The 19,690-nt window shown below is 40.4% G+C and overlaps 1 protein-coding gene across 3 annotated transcripts in view; it reads left to right on the forward strand.

The window, feature by feature from the left end:
* The window catches only part of LOC138777179 (uncharacterized), a 28,626-nt gene extending 9,614 nt beyond the window's left edge, over window positions 1-19,012 (forward strand). For 2 of the 3 annotated variants that reach the window (XM_069956261.1, XM_069956262.1), the window contains 12 exons: window positions 745-847; window positions 1,766-1,907; window positions 3,546-3,729; window positions 3,888-3,987; window positions 6,965-7,083; window positions 7,394-7,431; window positions 9,037-9,149; window positions 10,209-10,357; window positions 14,055-14,149; window positions 14,680-14,758; window positions 15,532-15,640; window positions 18,927-19,012. In XM_069956261.1, coding sequence (XP_069812362.1) covers window positions 745-847; window positions 1,766-1,907; window positions 3,546-3,729; window positions 3,888-3,987; window positions 6,965-7,083; window positions 7,394-7,431; window positions 9,037-9,149; window positions 10,209-10,357; window positions 14,055-14,149; window positions 14,680-14,758; window positions 15,532-15,640; window positions 18,927-19,000 — 1,305 coding nt within the window. In that variant the 3' untranslated portion in view covers window positions 19,001-19,012. Of the gene's footprint in view, window positions 1-744; window positions 848-1,765; window positions 1,908-3,545; window positions 3,730-3,887; window positions 3,988-6,964; window positions 7,084-7,393; window positions 7,432-9,036; window positions 9,150-10,189; window positions 10,358-14,054; window positions 14,150-14,679; window positions 14,759-15,531; window positions 15,641-18,926 lie in introns of those variants that run through there. The other variant, XM_069956263.1, reaches the window with a different exon arrangement.
* Window positions 19,013-19,690: the final 678 nt, after the last annotated feature.

The raw sequence follows: 19,690 nt of genomic DNA on the forward strand, positions 1-19,690 counted from the left end.
CGGGTACAAGGAGTCAGAGGCTTTTCCAAGCTCCTGAATAGCTACAAGCTGGAATGTCTTCTCTCTCCCCCTTGACACCTGGAAGCTGAGTCCCAAGCAGGGTCAGGTATAGGAGGGGGGGGAGTAAGGAACTGTTACAGCACAGGAACTCGGGGAGACCTTTGTGACTCTTCATACTGTAAAATAAAACATTTTTTTAGGTTTTTCACACAAATATATGAAAGGTACCCTGTGTCTCCTTGACCTAACAGCTATCTAATAGTGTTAGCAGTTTAAAACATGAATTGCAGCTGACAGATTCCTTTGCGTATGTTTTTCTCATCCTTGTCAGCTTGTCAGGGATTGTCAGCTTGCTTAGGTATTGGTGTGTGAACAAAACAACATGCATTTACCTCCCCGACTCCAGTGCTGTGGTCCACTGTCCTTTGCTTCGTACACTGCTGCTTTCTGGTCTATAGAGGGGACATGGGACGTGATGTTCCAAAGTCAGTCATTGGCCGTAGTAGGGGTTTCGCCTCTGCCACTGACTGACTGAGCAGGCCTAATACATCATGTCCCAGATCCCACTAAGACCTAGAAGCAGCCGGGAACTGGAGCGGAGGACAGCGGACCCCAGCTCGGGAGTTGGGGAGGTAAGTTAATTTTGTTATGTTTACCTGTGTGTCATAGCTGTGTGTATGGATAAGCTCTCACTGTATGATATTGCATGACATATAATAACAGTTTTGTTAATATATTTCCTAGGTGGACAATCCATATCATGCAGAAGTTGTTCTCTGCTGCTATTATGCTGTTAATGTGTATTACTATAAGTACACTGTGGATGGACTCAATGTGTTTGCTGTTAGTATCCTTTGCTGTGTTTTTTTTTTTTTTTTTTGTGGTGTGGTTCCCCCTCTCCCCCCTGCCTGCTCTATCACTGAGTGAGCAAAAAATCTGTCTGAGAAATTTATCTTTTTCTGAGTGGCCACTACATTGTAGGAAATTTGTAGAAAGGCCTGTTTGGAAATTAAAAAAAACAAACAAACATTTTATTTGTGTCAGGTTAAAACATTGTTTACTTTTGCTTGTGCAGCCCCCTACAGCTTGCTGCATGAGCTTTGTTTTCTCTATACTTGTACACCACATATATGAATCCCCACTGCAAGCTGCAATGTATCTCCCCTCCCTTCCTCTCCAGCCTGTGTAAGCTGCTGTCCAAGGTTTCTCTTCTTCCATATCCACCATCTAAACAATTTAGAGATGAGCACAACTTAAGCATACTTGAGTTTGATTGTTCAGTATTCAAATACAGGTGGCTGAAGAAGTTGGATGCGGGGCCTAAGGCTGCCTGAAAAACATGGAAACAGCTATAGTCTTTCTAATACTGCATCCAACTACTTCAGCCACCTGTATTTAAATGCTGAACGATTGGACTCGAGCATGCTCAAGTCACACTCAATGCTAGAGCTAATGTGTAAATTCCCTCCTGATATCGCTTAACACGGTCTGACAGAATTTTCTTATCTTTGTAAGTATCGGCCAAATGGTTGGAGGATTTCTAATGGAGACATTTTAGAAAATTGCTACATCTTATGTTTCTGGAAACAGATGAACAACAGATTAATAAAATGTGGCTGAACCAGCTTATTTTTATGATACTTGTTGTTTATCTAATGTTTATGGTCCAGAGGGGTTTAGATATGTTTTCTGGATGGTGAGAGACTTCAGTCTGATTAGTTGTTTCCTATTATGTAGTTTTCAGCACCTTAACTATATTTTATAGATCTAATAGTATTGGTGATTGTGTCGCTTGTCCTTGGCTATGTGGACAGTCACAACTACTACACAAGCTCCCCTGTGAAATTCACACTTTCTTTGCTCTCCATCATGCCGTTGTCCTACTATATTGGAATGGCTATAGCAAGGTAAGGCATCTTTGCACCCTTAGTACAGTTATCTCTCAACTCCAGTGGCTGACCTCAATTTTTTAATATATTAAAATCCTTTCCTATTTATTATACAGTTTATATACATATCAAGTTATAGTGACACAATTTTACAATGTTTTCAACACAATGTGGCCTTTCCTGGACTATTGTAAATTAATTAGGTACATCGCTTTGGGATTTTTACCTTAATGGCTTGGAGCCGGTGCAGGTATGCTGGTGGCATGGTCCTTTTCTTGAACTGCCCCCTGGTTCTTGCACATGGTGCCTGTCTTTTCCCTAGCATTAACCCGCACTGGGGACAGGTCTTCTGGCTCACAGGCCCACGGTGTAATGATCTCTCCTTCCCTCCCCTCTGTGATGCGGCTCCATTAGAATTCATGGAGTCTCATCACAGAGGGGGATGGGGTTTTGTCACATTGGGGGCCAGCGGGCCTTGCTCCAGTTCTCTGTGCAGGGCCGGTGCTTAGGAATAGACTAGCGGTGGTTCAAAAAAGGACCACGCCACCAGCATCCCCTCACTGGCACCAATCCATTAAGGTAAAAATCCCAAAGCGATGTACCTGATTCATTTAGCAAACTTTCTCCCATTGTTGGCAGCTCATTGTTTAAGTTGCTGACCACTCTGCAGTAAAAGCAGTGGTCAGACTAATATACTTACAAGAAATTAGGGATACTTGACTTGCAGGTGAAACTTAAATGTAAAATGAAAAATGTAAAAAGTTCATGCTGCAGTGATAATATATCATGTAAGTAGGGCATTTAGGTAGAAGCAAGCAATGGTGACTTCTTTATCTCAAACTATTTATTTAGACAAAAGCTAACAACAGTGGTGGGTACACACCAGCAAAAAAGTGAAAAACTGTCAGTGTCTTAATAACTTGAGCATCAATTAAAAATTAACAATGACGTCTCATGCCCATCAACAAGTTGACTTATTGTTTGCTGAGGCATAGGGGCCCAGAGGTTTTTAAGGTTCTGTGCTACAGAGTTAATATCCTCAATACAGTAAGGGGTTTACACTGTGTGTGTGTGTGTGTGTGTGTGTGCGCAATCTGTTTGGATCAGTTTTTTCATTAACTTCCATTATAAAAAATAAAATAAGCATTAAAACGGATGTTGGCCACTCCATTTGAGGTACTCCTGTCTCCAGCAGCTGTTCTCTATTGAGGCAACATCGATGAACTGTAGCATTTTCACATGATGGCTGGAATTATACAGTCAGGTGGTGTGTATTACGCATACACGCTCCTTAAAGGTAAAATGTTCATACCTGCTGACTGTATAGTCACACCTATCACCTGATATTCATTCATTCCCATTATTATAATTATGTTCATGGTCATCTGACTGTTAACTAAATTGCCAGACAAACTAAAAACCAGCTTAACTTGGAAACAGTGAGCATATCATGAACCTGTATATAGGGCACCCTAGGGTATTTAATGATAGTAACACAACCATTTTTTTTTAGCTTCATGACCTCTTTAAGGGACTACTGTATTGTTGTTCCTTTGTCTGCATGTATGATTTATAGTGCCAACATGTTCCACTGTAGTTTGTGTGCACTTTTAACTTGTGTTTTTTTTCCCCCTGCCATCTTGTGGACAACTGTAGTATATCAGCTCAGAGTAACTTTGCATTAGGAGCAGTGGTAAATGCTACATTTGGCTCTATTATTGAACTGACCTTCTACATCACTGCACTGATAAAGGGAGCAAGAGAGGATAACAAGTGCTATGAGGAAGTGGTGAAGTCTGCCCTGACTGGCACATTGCTGGGGTGTGTCCTCTTCGTTCCTGTGAGTCCTGTGCAATCTGCAATCCTAGACAATCTGTGCAATTTACTGCAAATAATATTGACTTTTTAACAGTTTTATTAAGAAAAACTAAGAGCAAATGTATGTAGTAAAGAAGTCTTTGCATAAGGTGAATTCTTGAACGTACTGTGATTTTCTAGGGCCTGTGCATGGTTATTGGAGGAATAAAGCATCGCGAACAAAGATTTAATAGTCGTTCAGCTGGTGTGGGCTCCGCTCTGCTCTTCATTTCTGTTGGAGGTGAGAATCCTGTGGGCTCTCTACAGTATTCTGTTGTATATGATGTTTTAAGAAACCTCATAATTTTAAGTGTTCAGAAGTTCTATTACAGGGTGTAATTAAAAATAGCTGGGCCCAATAGCAAACTTTCAATTGCCCCACCCCACACACACATACACACAATTTTTCGCCATCTAATAGGACCCTTATCCACAAAAGTAAGACAATTTTTCATGCATGATAACACCATATACTTTAGTACTCAGCTACCAAATAACAAACGTATGTAAAGAGCAAATATTGTAACCACCATATATAATACTGCTATACTGTTACTGACCAAATCCACGATACTAAGACCAGTAGCACCAACAGAAAGACAAAGAGAAAATATTACCATAACATAAAATCCACTGTACAAAGACCAATATCACCTCATTCAGTGACCATGTAAAGGTAGATACCAGCTGTACACAGGCTCTGCAGACCATATAAGTGAATACAGTGCAGTAAAATCCAGTGACTTACAGGGGGCATCTTCTCTAAGTGAATCACAGGGGGCTTCTCTAATTGCAGTTGCTCGCTTTAACCTTTTCTTCAATGTCATGAGGTTTTGTCCCAGCCATGACTCAACTCCACAGAATCTGTGAGACAAACATGTAAGGCTCCTCACTCATGCACCATCATCATCCTCCACATTTTATTGCCTCCTATGTGCCCCCATATAGCAGTTAGGACTCTGTCTCTATGTGGTAGTTAGACTCTTCTATGCCTCAAATATAGAAGTTTGGTCTCTCTATAGTTAGTCCTCCTCCCAGTAGATGGCATCTCCCCAAGTATTCTACCCAGTAGATAGTGTCCCCCCCCTTGTAGTTGTCCCCTCTTGTGTTAGACCTTGAGTAATGTCACTCATGCGCCGAAGCACTGAGGGAGGGAGCGGCCTCCTGTGGCCAGAGGCACAGTGCTGCCTGCAGTTACAAGAGTTATTGGCAGGGTGGGGAGCCAATTGCTCCTCACCCTGTCAATCCCCGCATTGAATTTAACTACACTCATCTGATCAGTGAGTATTAGGGTCTATTTACACAGAAAGATTATCTAACAGATCATCTGCCAAAGATTTGAAGCCAAAGCCAGAAACAGACTATAAACAGAGATCAGGTCATAAAGGAAAGCCTGAGATTTCTCCTCTTTTCAAATCCATTCCTGGCTTTGGCTTCAAATCTTTGGCAGATAATCTGTCAGATAATATTTCTGTGTAAATGGACCCTAACGGAGGCCAATTATTGTCTGAATGAGCATTTATAGGAACTGCTTAGTGATTATCATCCCATGTAAATGGGCCTTAAGTTTTTTTTTTCTCTTTTCTCCTCTACTTCTTCTTTTTTTTTTTTTTTTTTTTTTTTTTTTTATACTTTTCTCATGTGTGGGCCCTCTCACACTGACATATTTCCCTCCTTTTTCTTTAGTGGTTTCTGTATCCTATTTATAGGATACATGTAGATAACCATACTTGGCTTTCTTGTCCATAAAGTCCTAGCAAGGTCTAATGCCTTTAATGACTCCACAAGGTTTTGGTTTATATGCATTCAATAAAAAAAAATAAAGCTGTGTTCTTTCTAAACTTTGAACCTTCTCTCTATAACTGGTTTTAGGGAGATTTGTCTGATATTTGATATTTGATGTGGAGGTCACCTTATATCTCGGGTCTGTGTATTCCTGAGGGATAGGATGATTAAGGATTTTACACCTTTGTTTCTTTATAAATGGAAGTCCAGTTTGGGACCTGACCTCGCAGTTCAAGATAGTTTGCTATGCATCTTTACCTTCAATTTCTGGTTATATATACAAAAACAACTATAAAGTACTCTAGATTGTAGAGGAGCCCTAATATCCTCTGTTTTCTAAGCTGATTTATGTCTATATCAGGGTTGCTCTGGTCATAGCCTTAGAGTGTTATTACATGGGCTGGTGGGGGCCCGATAATAACTGTAAATGAGCGCCGATCTCTTAGATCGTCGCTCGTTTACTGGGCCTATTACCAGTAGTGGATTATAATAGGTCCCTTTCGGGCGGTAGTCCTGAGTTCCTGGGGGCCCCATGGCCACCCAAACAGACTTATACTTTCAGTGGTGTATTGTCTCCTGGCTACATTTCTGTCATTATTTGCAAAAAATCTGTTTTTTTTTTAACCTCAGTTTTGCACAAATCAGGGTATCATGACATTATCTATCCTGCACTATGAGCATCAAACTAGTGCTGTCATAGTTACAGAGGGGTTGGGGGCCCCGGCTTGGTGAACAGCCCGGGGCCTATAGTAAAGTTAATCCTCCCCTGCCTATTACACAGCCCGATAATAGTTACCGATGTCCTTGCAGCCCTTGCCTAAACTGTATACATTACCTGTCCATGCTGCAGGGCTCCTCTTGCGCTCTGCTTCTCCCAGGGTCCCGGGCGCTCCAGTTTCAGAGCGGCCTGTTTGAGCTGACAGGCCGCTCAGCCAATCACTGGCCACGGCGGTCACGGGGGACCAGGGAGAAGCAGAGCGCAAGAGGAGCCTGGATAGATAATGTATGGACTTTGCATAGCATCAGCCGCCAGCCACGCACCGCTATTACACGTAGCCATGCGCGGTCGGCGCCCGACAATTATACGTCCAAACCTATATCAATGATCAGCCAATGATCGACCGAGAATCATTCCATGTAATAGTACCCTAAAAGATCATTCTGGAGAGGCAAGATAAGGCTGGAAACAGAGCTAAAAGACTACTTCTCTGATGCAAAAGTGATAGAAATGAAACCTTGCAGACTTTTTTTAATAAACGGCTATGAAGAAAAGGTTTTTGCATGAGGTGCAAAGCAATAAAAAATGGTTTCAAATGTGTCCTTAGCCTTTGGGTTATCCAACAACTGACCTTGTATTTTTTACCATGTGTAAATCTGGTTTGTGGTGGTTTGTGTATCAGCACTACATGTAACAGTTTTTCTCTATCTTTTAGGTGTGTTTGCACCCACTCTCTTTTCCAAAGTGTATGGAAAAATGATTTGTGGAGATTGTTTGAATTTAGGACAAAATGGAACAGATAGGTACATCTGTCAGAATTGCCATACAGAGTTGGTAAGTAGTAATGCATATACATGGATGTTGAATTAAAGTGCAATTGCATAAACAGCTTAAACAGAACCTGTCAGGTCACCAAGGCTTCATAGAAAGGTCAAGAAAATAGTGTTTCAATGCAACTCTGCAATAATGCAAACAGCCAAAAAAGTTGAAATGCTGAGCTGTTATCCCATCCCAACGGAGGACATCTTGCAGCTTCCAGTCATGCTTGCCGCACCCCTTCCGTTGAGCTTTTAGAAAAATGTATTTTTAAAGGTATTTAAAGGTATTTTTCCGCTTGCTTCTCACTCAGTATCTCTTATTGTAGATTGGACGAAACGGCACAGCCTTTTATAATGACATAAAGTAAGTACTGGCTATATTCAATATGTACTCTGATTTACCAATAAATGCTTAAAGGGGCATTTGCATGTTGCAAAATCATGGCTTCTGGACCCTTGTTTTAACATCCTCTGTGTGATTTTTTTTTTTTTTTATTATATTTTTTTAACATTTTTTTTTTCCCATTAAACAGTAGGCATTTTTAGCACAGAGTGCATATATGCATTTTTTTATTTTTAGTTACAACAGGCATCCTGTGAAACAAAAAAATTATACCAAGGTAGCGGTGTGTGGAAACACAAAGAAAGTATACTTGCCTGTCCCCATTCCCCTGTAGCGCCAATCCCGGGTCTCGCTGACAGTCCTGCTGATGGATTGCCTACTTAGCCAGTCAGTGACAGGGGCGGTGTCCTGCCCCAGTCACTGATTTGCTGGACAGGCAATCCATCAGGCAGGTATGTGTCCATGCAGCTGGAGGAGCTGCAGGAGGCCGGTGGCTGTCAGCAATACTTGGGAGTGGTGCTACAGAGCACAGGGATTGGCAAGTATATTTTGTTTATTATGTTACTGCACCCCCCTGCCTGTCATTTTGTTTGTTTTACAGGACTTTTCCTTTAGCTTAGAATGTCTAATTTTACATAATAGCAGTAAAGAAATATAGGTATATTTTTATACATGTGAAATTGCCTTACAGTTTACAGTGAATCCGGTGTAATCCATGTTCCAAAGTGCTAGATAGCTGATAGGTCAAGGTGACACGTCATCCCTAATATATAGGTCTGTCATTTGTATTAAAAGGTACCTAGGAAAGATCTTTTGAACATGGACATTTAAGAGCCAAGGAGCCTGGAGGTTTCTATACAAAAAATGCAAGGACATTTCAGTGATTCTAAGCTTTTTGTAGTTTAAAAATTGTTATTCATAGTGGCTAATGTGCTGTATTATTGAAAACTGATTTATTAAACTGCACATAATGCTGTGGCATATAGTGCACTTGTCAGTGGATGCCTTTTGTCATAAATGGTTAATTTTGTTATATCTTATCAGAGAAATATGCTTCTTTCTATTCTTACCAAGCTCACAACAGCTTACTGTGAGTATTAGATCTCCAGGGCTTGATTCACTGCTCACCCCTGCTTTATAATGTCCTCTGTGCTGCTGCTTCAGGAGGGTATACTATTAAGACATAGAAGAGCAGTGTTCTGTGCCTGTGCAGTGTATGGAGCTTCCTAAGAGGCTTGGCTGCACCCACTAGCTCACAAACAGCTGACGTTTAGGGATAAAGCTTGCAGAGCAAAAATGCTGATGCAAATACCATAAACCAATTATATAATGGTCAGTAAAAGGTGCTACTCCTAATATACAATAATCTCCCTCCCAACAAACACACTTCATGCGGTTTAAAGTCTTCTCTCTACCTCACCGAAGTTGTCTGTGCTGTGGATCATATAAGTTCCTTCATTAATAAGCCTTTGTGCAACAATTGTGTCCAGTCCACTGTGTATTATGGAATTTATTTGGATCAGTATAGAGAATATCAACAGGAAGTGTGCAAAAATGTCCTTGTGTGGTGGTAATTTAGCTATCCTTGTTTAATTGGTAATTTTGTGTCATTATCTTTTTGCTTAGGCCTTTGGTGTACACCGTGTCCATTCTTTTGCCTGCTGCCTATGTTATAGGACTTATTTTCACTCTGAAGACTCATTCCCATATTTATGATATCCACATCAGTGACTGTCATGGTAAGATTTACAGAAAATTGTTAATATTTGCATAGTGATCCTTTAAATTGGAGAAACTTTGGATAAACTATGCTAAGTAAAACTAGTAATTGTAAGCACCTCACGCACCACGTACTGCTGAGTGTCAGTGAACAGGATTCTTAGAATGAAACACACAGCGCTATCAAAATGCTGACGATCTCCCAGGTGTTTATACTGGACAGAAACTCCTCACGCCTCCTGCTGTACAGACAGCTGCAACAGCCATACTTGCTTTTTGGGAGCTGTGTTGTACATCTTTGCATGGCGAGAAGCCAACAGCGATGGCTAGGGAAAAGCCAGAGGGACTGCAGTCTCTTACTTTTTGTTCTGGCTCCACCACTTTTCCTTTGCCATAAATCTGCTTACATTGTTATTCGGGAAATGTTGTCTTGATGGATTGAAGGAGTACTCCAAAGAAACAAAAACAAAAAAATGGTGCCAGAACGTGCCAGAACGCACCATAGAAAACCTCTACTGCTTTGGACAGTTCCTGAAACACACAGGTGGAGGCAGAGAGCACAGTGTCAGACTGAAAAAAACGCACCACTTTCTTTAGGGCATACAGGGGTTATCCAGCGCTGCAAAACATTGCTACTTTCTCCCAGAAACAGCACCACTCTTGTCTCCAGTTCAGGTGTGGTTTGCAGCAAAGCTTCGTTTACTTTAATGGAACCGAGTTACAAAACCTCACCCAAACTGGAGACAAGAGTGGTGCTGTCTCTGGAAGAAAGGGCCATGTTTTGTTGTGCTCGATCACCCCTTTTAATGAAGTAATTTACAAATGTGTTTAACTTTCTGGCACTCTATTTGAAAACAAATATTTTCTCCAAGTATCCCTTTAATTTCTAATTCTTGGCTCATGAATGTTTTTTAATGTGAACACTTTCTGTTCAAATTGCGATTTACTACAATTCTTGCCAAATGACTAATTTCAGTATGTGACGGCACACAAAAATATAATATCAGTATAAATCAATAACTATAAGTATAAATTTACCAGTCTTGTGTACTTGTACCAGCTTTTTCTTTTCTTCTTAGTGCCTGGACATCATCACAGTGCTGTGGTGCACTGGTCCCGATGGCGAGCAGTGGTTATTCTTATTGGTTCCACACTATTAATGTCAGCTTGCGCGGATCTTGCTACTGAACATATTAGCCCCATACTTAAAGGAGCAACAGTATCTCAAGTAAGTAAATCCCATTCATCCCAGATATAAGGGGCGTTCCAACAGTGCAGTGTAATAGATCAATTATGGTATAATATGAATATTCCTTAAAATGTCACTGTCGTTATAACTTTTAAAATCTAAATTAACAGTAGATGGGATATAAAGCAAGTTTGCAATTTACATTCATTATTTTCTTGTTGTTATCATGCTGTAAAAAAAAAGCTGAACTTACCAAAAATCCAGGCCCAGTCTCCTGGAGGCAGATTTTCTGACTTTCTAAACACAGGAATTCTGGCCAGTAAGAGTCACAGCTAAATGTGTCCATCAGTCACATGACTGCCTTCTCTCTTTGAGCTCAGATGATCTGGGATGCACAGGACTTTTTGATTTCTGACTGTTTCTAGTTTTTGAGGAAAGAAAAAAAAAAAAAAGAATCAGAAAACAGGAACTGCTGTGTTTTCCATGATAACTAAAAAAAATATGCAATATTGCAAACTTGCTTTATATCACATCTACTGTTGATTTTTAGATTTTAAAAGCTTTAAAGCGAATGTACCACGGCTACATCGCTTTTTTGGTTTCTTTCAGGCATAGACCAGCGCCGGTGCAGAGATGCTGATACCGCCTTTCAGATTTTTGTCTACATGACACCTAATCACTTTTTCATATACTTTCATTTCTCACAATTTAAAATCTAAAAGCTGTTAGAAAATGTGCTCTCAGCAGGTGAACCTACTTAAGTTACACCCTGTTTTTTTTTAAAAGCTGAAGTGACAGTTTCATTGAATGGGTTGTCCAGCGAAAATCTTTTTCTTTTAAATCAACTGGCTTTAGAAAGTTATATAGATTTGTCATTTACTTCTATTAAAAAATCTCTAATCTTCCCATACTTATTAGCTGCTGTATGCCTTGCAGGAAATAGTGTTTTCTTCTGACACAGTGCTCTCTTCTGCCACCTCTGTCTGAAACAGTAACTCTCCATAGCCAATTGTCACTGCGCACACAAAAATAAACAGGCCACCGCAAGCCTACATATATGTAAGCGCCCAATGATGTGCTTAATATTACATGCTATCACTGACGGACCACTGTTCACACCCCAGGGCATATAAAACATAACTTTTATTACAAAAATTCTAAGATACAAAAACCAAAAGAAATAGTGACAAATCGTGCTAGTGTGTCCCTGCACCTATTGTTAAGGTACTACGATATAGGAGGCTGAAAACATTCACAGATAAATGGCCAGGGGAGGAATGTGCTCTCTCACAGCTACGTAAAATATTTTCTCACCCTGCCTTTTGGGGATGCCCACCTCCTTAATAGGGTGGCCCCAACTACAGTGCCAGTCCCTTCCTAATCAATAAGTGCAGGGAAAAAAATAACAAAGAGGTGACAACAAAAAACACGTGAATATAAAAAGAGGCGACCCAACCAACACCCTATATACAGTAATCTATGTACAATTCCGACGCGTTTCTCCTGTCTGAATACACAGGTTCTTCAGGGAAACAAGTGTCTAATATACGATAAATTAGAATATAATGTAATGGATATAGGATATCACAGTGCGAACCACACCTAAGTATATAAAATGATTAACAGTAGAATGATTGAAAACAGATTTGTAGATTCATTCAGTTATTTTTATGGGCTCCACGTATTGCCAAGTGCAGTTTACCATACCAGGAGGCATCTGCCACATATACCCAATGTAAAATTCATGGCATCCACCATAGAACAGGTACAAAGTATAATTAGCCACCTAATGTATGGGGCCAAAAACAGCAGACACGATTATCCACCTGATGTATGGGGTTAATTGATGTTACAGTATAGGCTGACCCACTGCATGCCTCCAGTAGTCAGACATGATACACAAGCCCAATAATTATATCCAACAGTCACATCCCGGCATCCGCCGTGGAGGCTGTCTGTCAAGGATAAGTCACTCACAGAGAGATAACGAATATACTTAGCTCTCCGGGATGTAAGAAATCGCAGTATTGGTTACTGAAGGGCCCTATGGATGTTGGTGGGTCCGGTCAGATGTTGGTCTGAGCCCCTAGAGTCCCACTACTCACTCTTAAATACCTCTATTGCGGCGTGCGGTTCAAATGCATCCACATCCGGTTAGTGGGCCACATCACACGTCACTTCCGGCAAGTGGAACGCAATATGCGCTCCACTGCCGCTACCACGGGAGGTCATCGGGAATGCGCTTAACTTCCCGTGATTGGAATGCAACGGCGCTCCACCACTGTTACCGCGCAAGTCCTCATGTATCATTAGGGGTATACCCAACAAATACATATCCAGAGCAATCTCCATTCTGGCTATTTTTATAGGTAATGTGCAGCATTGAATACTCAGATATATCTAGTCACATGATTATAAACAGCCAATAAACATATGGTCACATGATTCAAAAACGGCTAATCAGGATAAAGGTTGTACGCATGAATTTTCAGTTATTGGACCGCAACATGTGCTCCAAAACTGAATGGAGTAAAGATGTAGTGGGAGTCAGTGGAACGCATCTTGCGCACCACCACATAGAATATAAGAACCAAAACCAAGATAAAGTGATTACATGCTAAATGTATTAACATATGTTCAAGATTATAAATAATAAAGATTGATGGGTCTGTTACAATCATGCTGCTATATCGTCACATTCTCGGTTATATTGCTTGCTCAGTGGAGTGTCACTTCCAGAGGGCCCAATATAAGCTTAATAGTTTATTGTATAAATGAAGTTGATAAAAAATCCATAAATAACTAGATTCATACTGAATACATTTTATATAGATTCATAAGTGTGGACAGCAGAACAATATAAATAGATTAGAAGTAGATAACACAGATATGCCGGTCAGAAAAAAGCCACATTTCTTTTTTTTTTTTAGTAACAAACAGAAACTGAGGTCCTAAATGTCACAAAAAGCAAGTAAACGAAATACTCATTCACGCCAAGAGGGGTCACGGATTTTAGACGATGAACCCACTGCGTTTCCTTGAAATAATCTCTTTTGCTTGTCCCTTTCTCTAGGGGAGGGACGAACCATGTCTATAACCTGAAATCTGATAGCACAGGGACTGGTATTGTGAACATTACACATATGCATAGCCACTGGTTTATCACGATTATTCCCTATGTCACCCATGTTCTAGAATTTGACTGCGACATTCTCTTTTGGTCTTTCCAACATAGGTGAGGCCACATGGGCAAGTTGCCAAATAGGTTTGGGGCCACCCTATTAAGGAGGTGGCCATCCCCAAAAGGCAGGGTGAGAAAATATTTTATGTGGCTGTGAGAGAGCACATTCCTCCCCTGGCCATTTATCTGAATATTTTCAGCCTCCTATATCGTAGTACCTTAACAATAGGTGCAGGGACACACTAGCACGATTTGTCACTATTTCTTTTGATTTTTGTATTTTAGAATTTTTGTAATAAAAGTTATGTTTTATATGCCCTAGGGAGTAACTCTCCAGAGCAGCAGCAAGTAATTTACAATTTTACAAGTAGATTACAAATCTATATAACTTTCTGAAACCAGTTGATTTGAAATAAAAAAAAAAAAAAAAAAAATTTCACTGGACAACCCCTTTAATAGTAAGAATTTAAAGATGTAATTGTTATATAGTTTGGCTGTGATCTGTTAGTGTATGGGGGTCAATTTTTTTAGGAATGTATTTTTATTTTTTGTCAGTATTTTATTGGAGTCACTGTCCTGGCGATGATCCCAGAACTTCCAGAAATCGTGAATGGAATACAGTTTGCTCTTCTGAATAACCTGAGTTTAAGGTTGGTAACTTAATAGGATTTAAAGCATGTTTGTCAGTAAATCTGTGTTGCCATGGTCAGCAACATTATTGAATATTGATGTAATTTTTTTTAGCAGTAATTTGTAGTGTACTCTTGCACAGCTTTGAAAATGTACGCTAGCTTGGAACTTGCATATATTTGATTTGCATTTTACACATGTTAGCAGGGCAGCCAGACCCCTTTCATGTGACACCCATATGCACAGTCCCTCTGTGCCAACCCCTGTGCTGCAGATCAGCAAAAGGTTTTTAAAACTTTGTGCAAAAAGGTGACTTTTCTCTGATCTGCACCAGACCACCTTTGAGACTGTGGACTATAGCCTATTGTTCCCCTTTTCCTACTTGCTGTTTAGGATTCTCATAATTTACCAATACTGTGTTTGTAGTGGGGGGAGAAGGTTTTCACTCATTGTTTTGGGGAAACAATATAAGGGAGGATTAGAGGAGATCTTATTGGTTAGAGCACTTGGCATAGTTACTATTTGACGGTTATTTGGTTTTACTCTCCAGCATAGAAATTGGGAGCTGCATTGCTGTCCAGGTGTGCATGCTACAGATTCCTATTCTGGTGCTGTTCACTGTTTTCTATGTAAGTAACTCCTTTTTACAGATATCACTTTCTTGTGTCTTCTTTATAGTGTTTAATTATGTAGTTAAACTTCCTTCTTATTCTGTACATTACTAAAAAATAAAACCTCTTTGCCAACAGATTCCACTGACTTTTCTAATCTCTCTCAGGTTTCTAAAAGAGAGATGTTTCCACTACATGTTTTTCCATCAGATGTTAGGGGGGATTCATAATGCGTTGTTTGTACACCATTACAAAGGTTTTCTGGCATACAGCATAGTCTATACGTAGTGTAACTGACTACTTCTGGTCAGTTTTGTGGCAGTATACATTGGTATGTTTTGTTTGCAGGACACAAGTCTGGTAAACTATACATTTGTGTCCTGCAAATAAAATGTATATTGGTGTAAAACAGACCAAATTTAGTCCCAAGTACATTATGTTTGGTCTAATAAAGCCAATAGCCACCAGTCTTTCAAGCAATATAAACCACTTCCATTGAGTACATTTTACAGGGATACAGCATTTTTTGCTGCATCTTCTATTTTTTTTTTTTTTTTATCTATCCAGAATTAGAAAGACATAGCTCCTTTCTTCCACAAACAGCACTACTCTTGTCCTCAATGTGTGCGTGGTATTGCAGCTCCGTTCTTTTGAAGTGAATAGAACTGAATGGTTATACCGCACACAACCAAAGGACAGGTGTAGTATTGTTTTTGGAAGAAAGATATGTTTTAAGCCACTACAGTTACGATTCCTGTCCTATGACCTAATCTATGTATTTCTCCATCCAGCCAACAGGATTTACTTTAGTATTTAGTGATCTGCACCTATGGGCCAGCATGTTTAGTGTGATCCTGATGAACTACATCTTTATGGATGGGAAGTGTGACTATTTTCAAGGTAGGCACTGGATTTATTTTATGTTTATTTTTTTAAACAAACGTATTATTTTCACAAAGCCAAAGACAAATATACAATATACATAGAATTCCCAAGGGAGAGCAGTTACACAGAGATCGAATGCAAGAAACGTAGCAAGAGATAGCAATGAACAAGAAAAGTCCTTGGCTGGTCTGGTCCTAAAAATCATGTTGCGGCGATGAGAGAAAATAAGAAGTGTAACAACGAAAATGTCCATGTGGAGACAGTGAACGTATTGTTTGGGTCCGACCACCGAACATGCATAAGGCACAGGCATAGGGTACCAGTCACCAAGGCAAAAGTCAGCACCCTCTCTCAGGGTTCTCGTGCTGATACCTCTGGAACAACAACAGTGTCCCTAAAAGAACACCCAACTCCCAAGCCCACTACCAATGTGTCGGCGCATCTCTATAAGACAAGTTAAACGCGTAAGTAGCCCTGTGTAAGATTCTAAAGAGTGTTTCCCGCCATTGCTCATTAATCACATGTTTATGCGTCCCTTCCCATCCTCTCTACATCTGAGCAGATATGTCCTCATTGTCCAATTCCGCTTCCCACTTTTTGAGTACATTCTACTTATCCATACACAAAAACTGTTTACGTAGCACCTGGTACAGATAGGAGAGCGAGTCATGTCTGGAGCTAGGACCTATAAGGTCGTCAAAGGATCCCAAGACCTCCTCCCCCCCCCCGGAATTAGGCCCAGTCCTCCCTGCTACCTCCTGCCACGTCAGTTACCGTCAATCAAACAGATTGATTGTCACCCACTACCTGCAGGGGGCTGGAATGGCAGGGTATGAAAAGTTTGTTCTGTCTGCCTAATGGGAAGATTGGGGGGCACCAGAGAGGCATGTAGCGCGAGATGCAAAAAGGTAGGCCGTATAACTTACGTACCGGCCTCCATTATGTTAATTGTTGCTTTTGTGTTTAATATGAATGAACACAAATGTAAATAGATTTGTATAGTATCTTTAACCCCTTAGCGACCCATGACGTATCTGATACGTCATGGTGCCGCAGGGGGTGTTCAGAGCGGGGTCCCGCCGGGACCCCGCTCTGAACGGCACCGATCCCGGCTGCAATCTGCAGCCGGGCAGTGCCTCTATTAGCCGGCGCGGGTCCCGTTGCCGCGCCGGCTAATTAAGCCCTTCAATGCAGCTGTCAAACCTGACAGCTGCATTGAAGTGCTTTCCTCCGTGCATCCCTGGTGTCTAGTGGCACGGATCTCCCCCCCGCGATGCGATCGCGGGGGGGAGATCCGTTCTTCTGCCTGTGCCGGGCCTCAGCGTCGGAATGACGCTGATCCCGGCTCGGCAATAGATTGCTGTGGCCTGCAGCAGGCCATAGCAATCTATGACTGATCTAATGGATCTTTGCTGTGTATATACACAGCATTGATCTCTATGAGAGATCAGTGCTATGTATATACAAGCCCCCCAGGGGGGCTTCTAGTGTATGTAAAAAAAAAAAAGTAAAAAAGTGTTTTTATTAATAAAAAAATCCCCTCCCCTAATAAAAGTCCAAATCACCCCCCTTTTCCCATTTTATAAATATAAATTAATAAATAAATAAACATATTTAGTATTGCCGCGCACGTAATCGGCCGAACTATTAATTAATCACATTCCAGATCTCGTATGGTAAACGGCGTAAGCGCAAAAAATTCCCAAAGTGCAAAATTGCGCATTTTTGGTCGCATCAAATCCAGAAAAAATGTAATAAAAAGCGATCAAAAAGTCGTATATGCGCAATCAAGGTACCGGTAGAAAGAACGCATCATGACGCAAAAACTGACACCTCACACAGCCCCATAGACCAAAGGATAAAAGCGCTATAAGCCTGGGAATGGAGCGATTTTAAGTGACATATATTTGTTAACAATGGTTTGAATTTTTTACAGGCCATCAAATGCAATATAAGTTATACATGCTACATATCATAGTATCGTAACGACTTGAGGAACATGCATAACAAGTCAGTTTTACCATAGGGCGAACGGCGTAAATGCAAAACTCCCCGAAATCAAAACAAATTTTTTTTTTTTTAATTTGACAGCGCAAATGATTTTTTTCCGGTTTCACAACATATTTTATGGAAAAATTATGCCTGTCATTGCAAAGTACAATTGGTTTCGCAAAAAATAAGCGCTCATATAAGTCTCTAGGTGAAAAAATGCAAGCGCTATGGACTTTTAAACATAAAATGGAAAAAGCAAAAGCGCAAAAACGAAAATTGGCTTTGACCTTAAGGGGTTAATAAATGTCTGGTTTAGAGATACAGGTGAATATATTGGGGAACGGTATTATCAGTTATAATACAGACTATTTTTACATAGCATTTTTTGTGTTGCTATTTGTAAGTCAAAAACTGAAAAGCTCTTATAGCTTTTTTTCTGCTTATGGTCTACAGGTTTTTGCTTCCAAATGCTGATTCAAACAGTGCCTGTTGCATTTTTCTGATCATTATTTTGTTAGTTGCAGAGAAGTTTTATCTTCAGTCAGTAGGCCACAATGCTGGTCTTTTACCAATGCAGGTTTACCAGTTCAGTGTCCTAGTGCATGAACAGCCACCTCTTAGTAACTTTGTTATGTCTTAGACCACCTTCAAGTGTTCCTGCACATGTTGGAGGTATACATCGGTAGCCTGTCACAAAGGTTTGCTGGTGTGTACTATATATTCCTGGCATAGCTTCTCTCGCTGTTTAGCTGCATGAGCCAGACTCTATGCTTAGACTATGGAGCTTTTCTCATGCAGTTAGACTGGGAGAGAAGTGCTCAGCTGAACACTTTACCCACTCATTCTAGCAATTGTTGCCAGTCAGAGAAACCATACCCTGACCAATCAAAATGTTTGAAAAGTCTCTGACATAACAAAAAATTTTTAGTTTCACAAAAAAAAAAAAACAATATATGCTCACAAATGTACTTCACAGTCACTTTTAGGGTGCCTTCACACACACCGGATCCGCAGCAAATTTGATGGTGCAGATTTGATGCTGTGCTCAGTTATTTAGATCTAATCTGCTGCGGATCCGCTGCGATACGGTGTGTGTGAAGCTACACTTAGAATTTGTTTGACACATTGAAACAAATGGCTGCAGGAGGGGCACACTGCCGTATACATCGAGCTCCTGATCTACCAGATTGTCGTTGTATACCACAAAATTTGCATTGTATTGTGACTATGTTCAGTCTGTTTCCCAAATGTATACTGTTTTTGTGGGGGTCTCAAAAGCATGGTAGTAACTAGTACTTTCTCTTTGCAGGAACTGCCCTGGTTATGGTTTACTTCATAATGCTTGCTATGTATTTCTTTGCACCGTCTCCTGCTGGTTGCTAACTGATCACTTTGAAAGACTTGTTGTCACATGATATATTGCAAAGAATTTTCTTCTTTTAAGGTACACTGATAGTGGAATAGTGGAATGGGAAGAGGCAGGATCATATACAGTATTACACTTCCAAATCAATACAGCATTGATATGCAGACCTCTGGCTGGGTATGAAGCATCCACGGAGCAGACACAACTAGCAGCCTTGGTTACACTTGTGTGTTTGTTTCTAGTACATGAGCTTGGTCTCTGTTCTATACAGACACCATAATTATTTTGAGGGACACCGAAGCAGGTACTGAAAACAACCAATAGTCACTTCTACAGGATGAAGGTGATTGCGTTGCAGGTACTTCAGGAAAGAGATCTGTTTATTCCCTGGAAATCCACCTGATATACAAATGGAATCTATTTTGGAGTGCACTGATGATGGCAAAGTCTTTCTGTCCTCTAACCTGGCATGCTAATGTAAATCTTACTTGGGTTACATGAGTTGGCATTTGGAGTTTTGGTAATAAGGTATATTTGATGAGCAGATTTACAAAATGAGAACTTGTGTGTGTACAACAAGAAGTAATGAAATAGTAGAGTACTGATGGTGTAATATGTGCCAATAAACTATGCTCAATAATAATAGCATACATTCACTTCGACTTGTTATGTAAATAGTTGTATGATTAAAGCATTCTTTTTCTGGG

Source organism: Dendropsophus ebraccatus, chromosome 1 (genome assembly GCF_027789765.1).
Source record: "Dendropsophus ebraccatus isolate aDenEbr1 chromosome 1, aDenEbr1.pat, whole genome shotgun sequence".
In the NCBI taxonomy this organism is placed as follows: domain Eukaryota; kingdom Metazoa; phylum Chordata; class Amphibia; order Anura; family Hylidae; genus Dendropsophus; species Dendropsophus ebraccatus.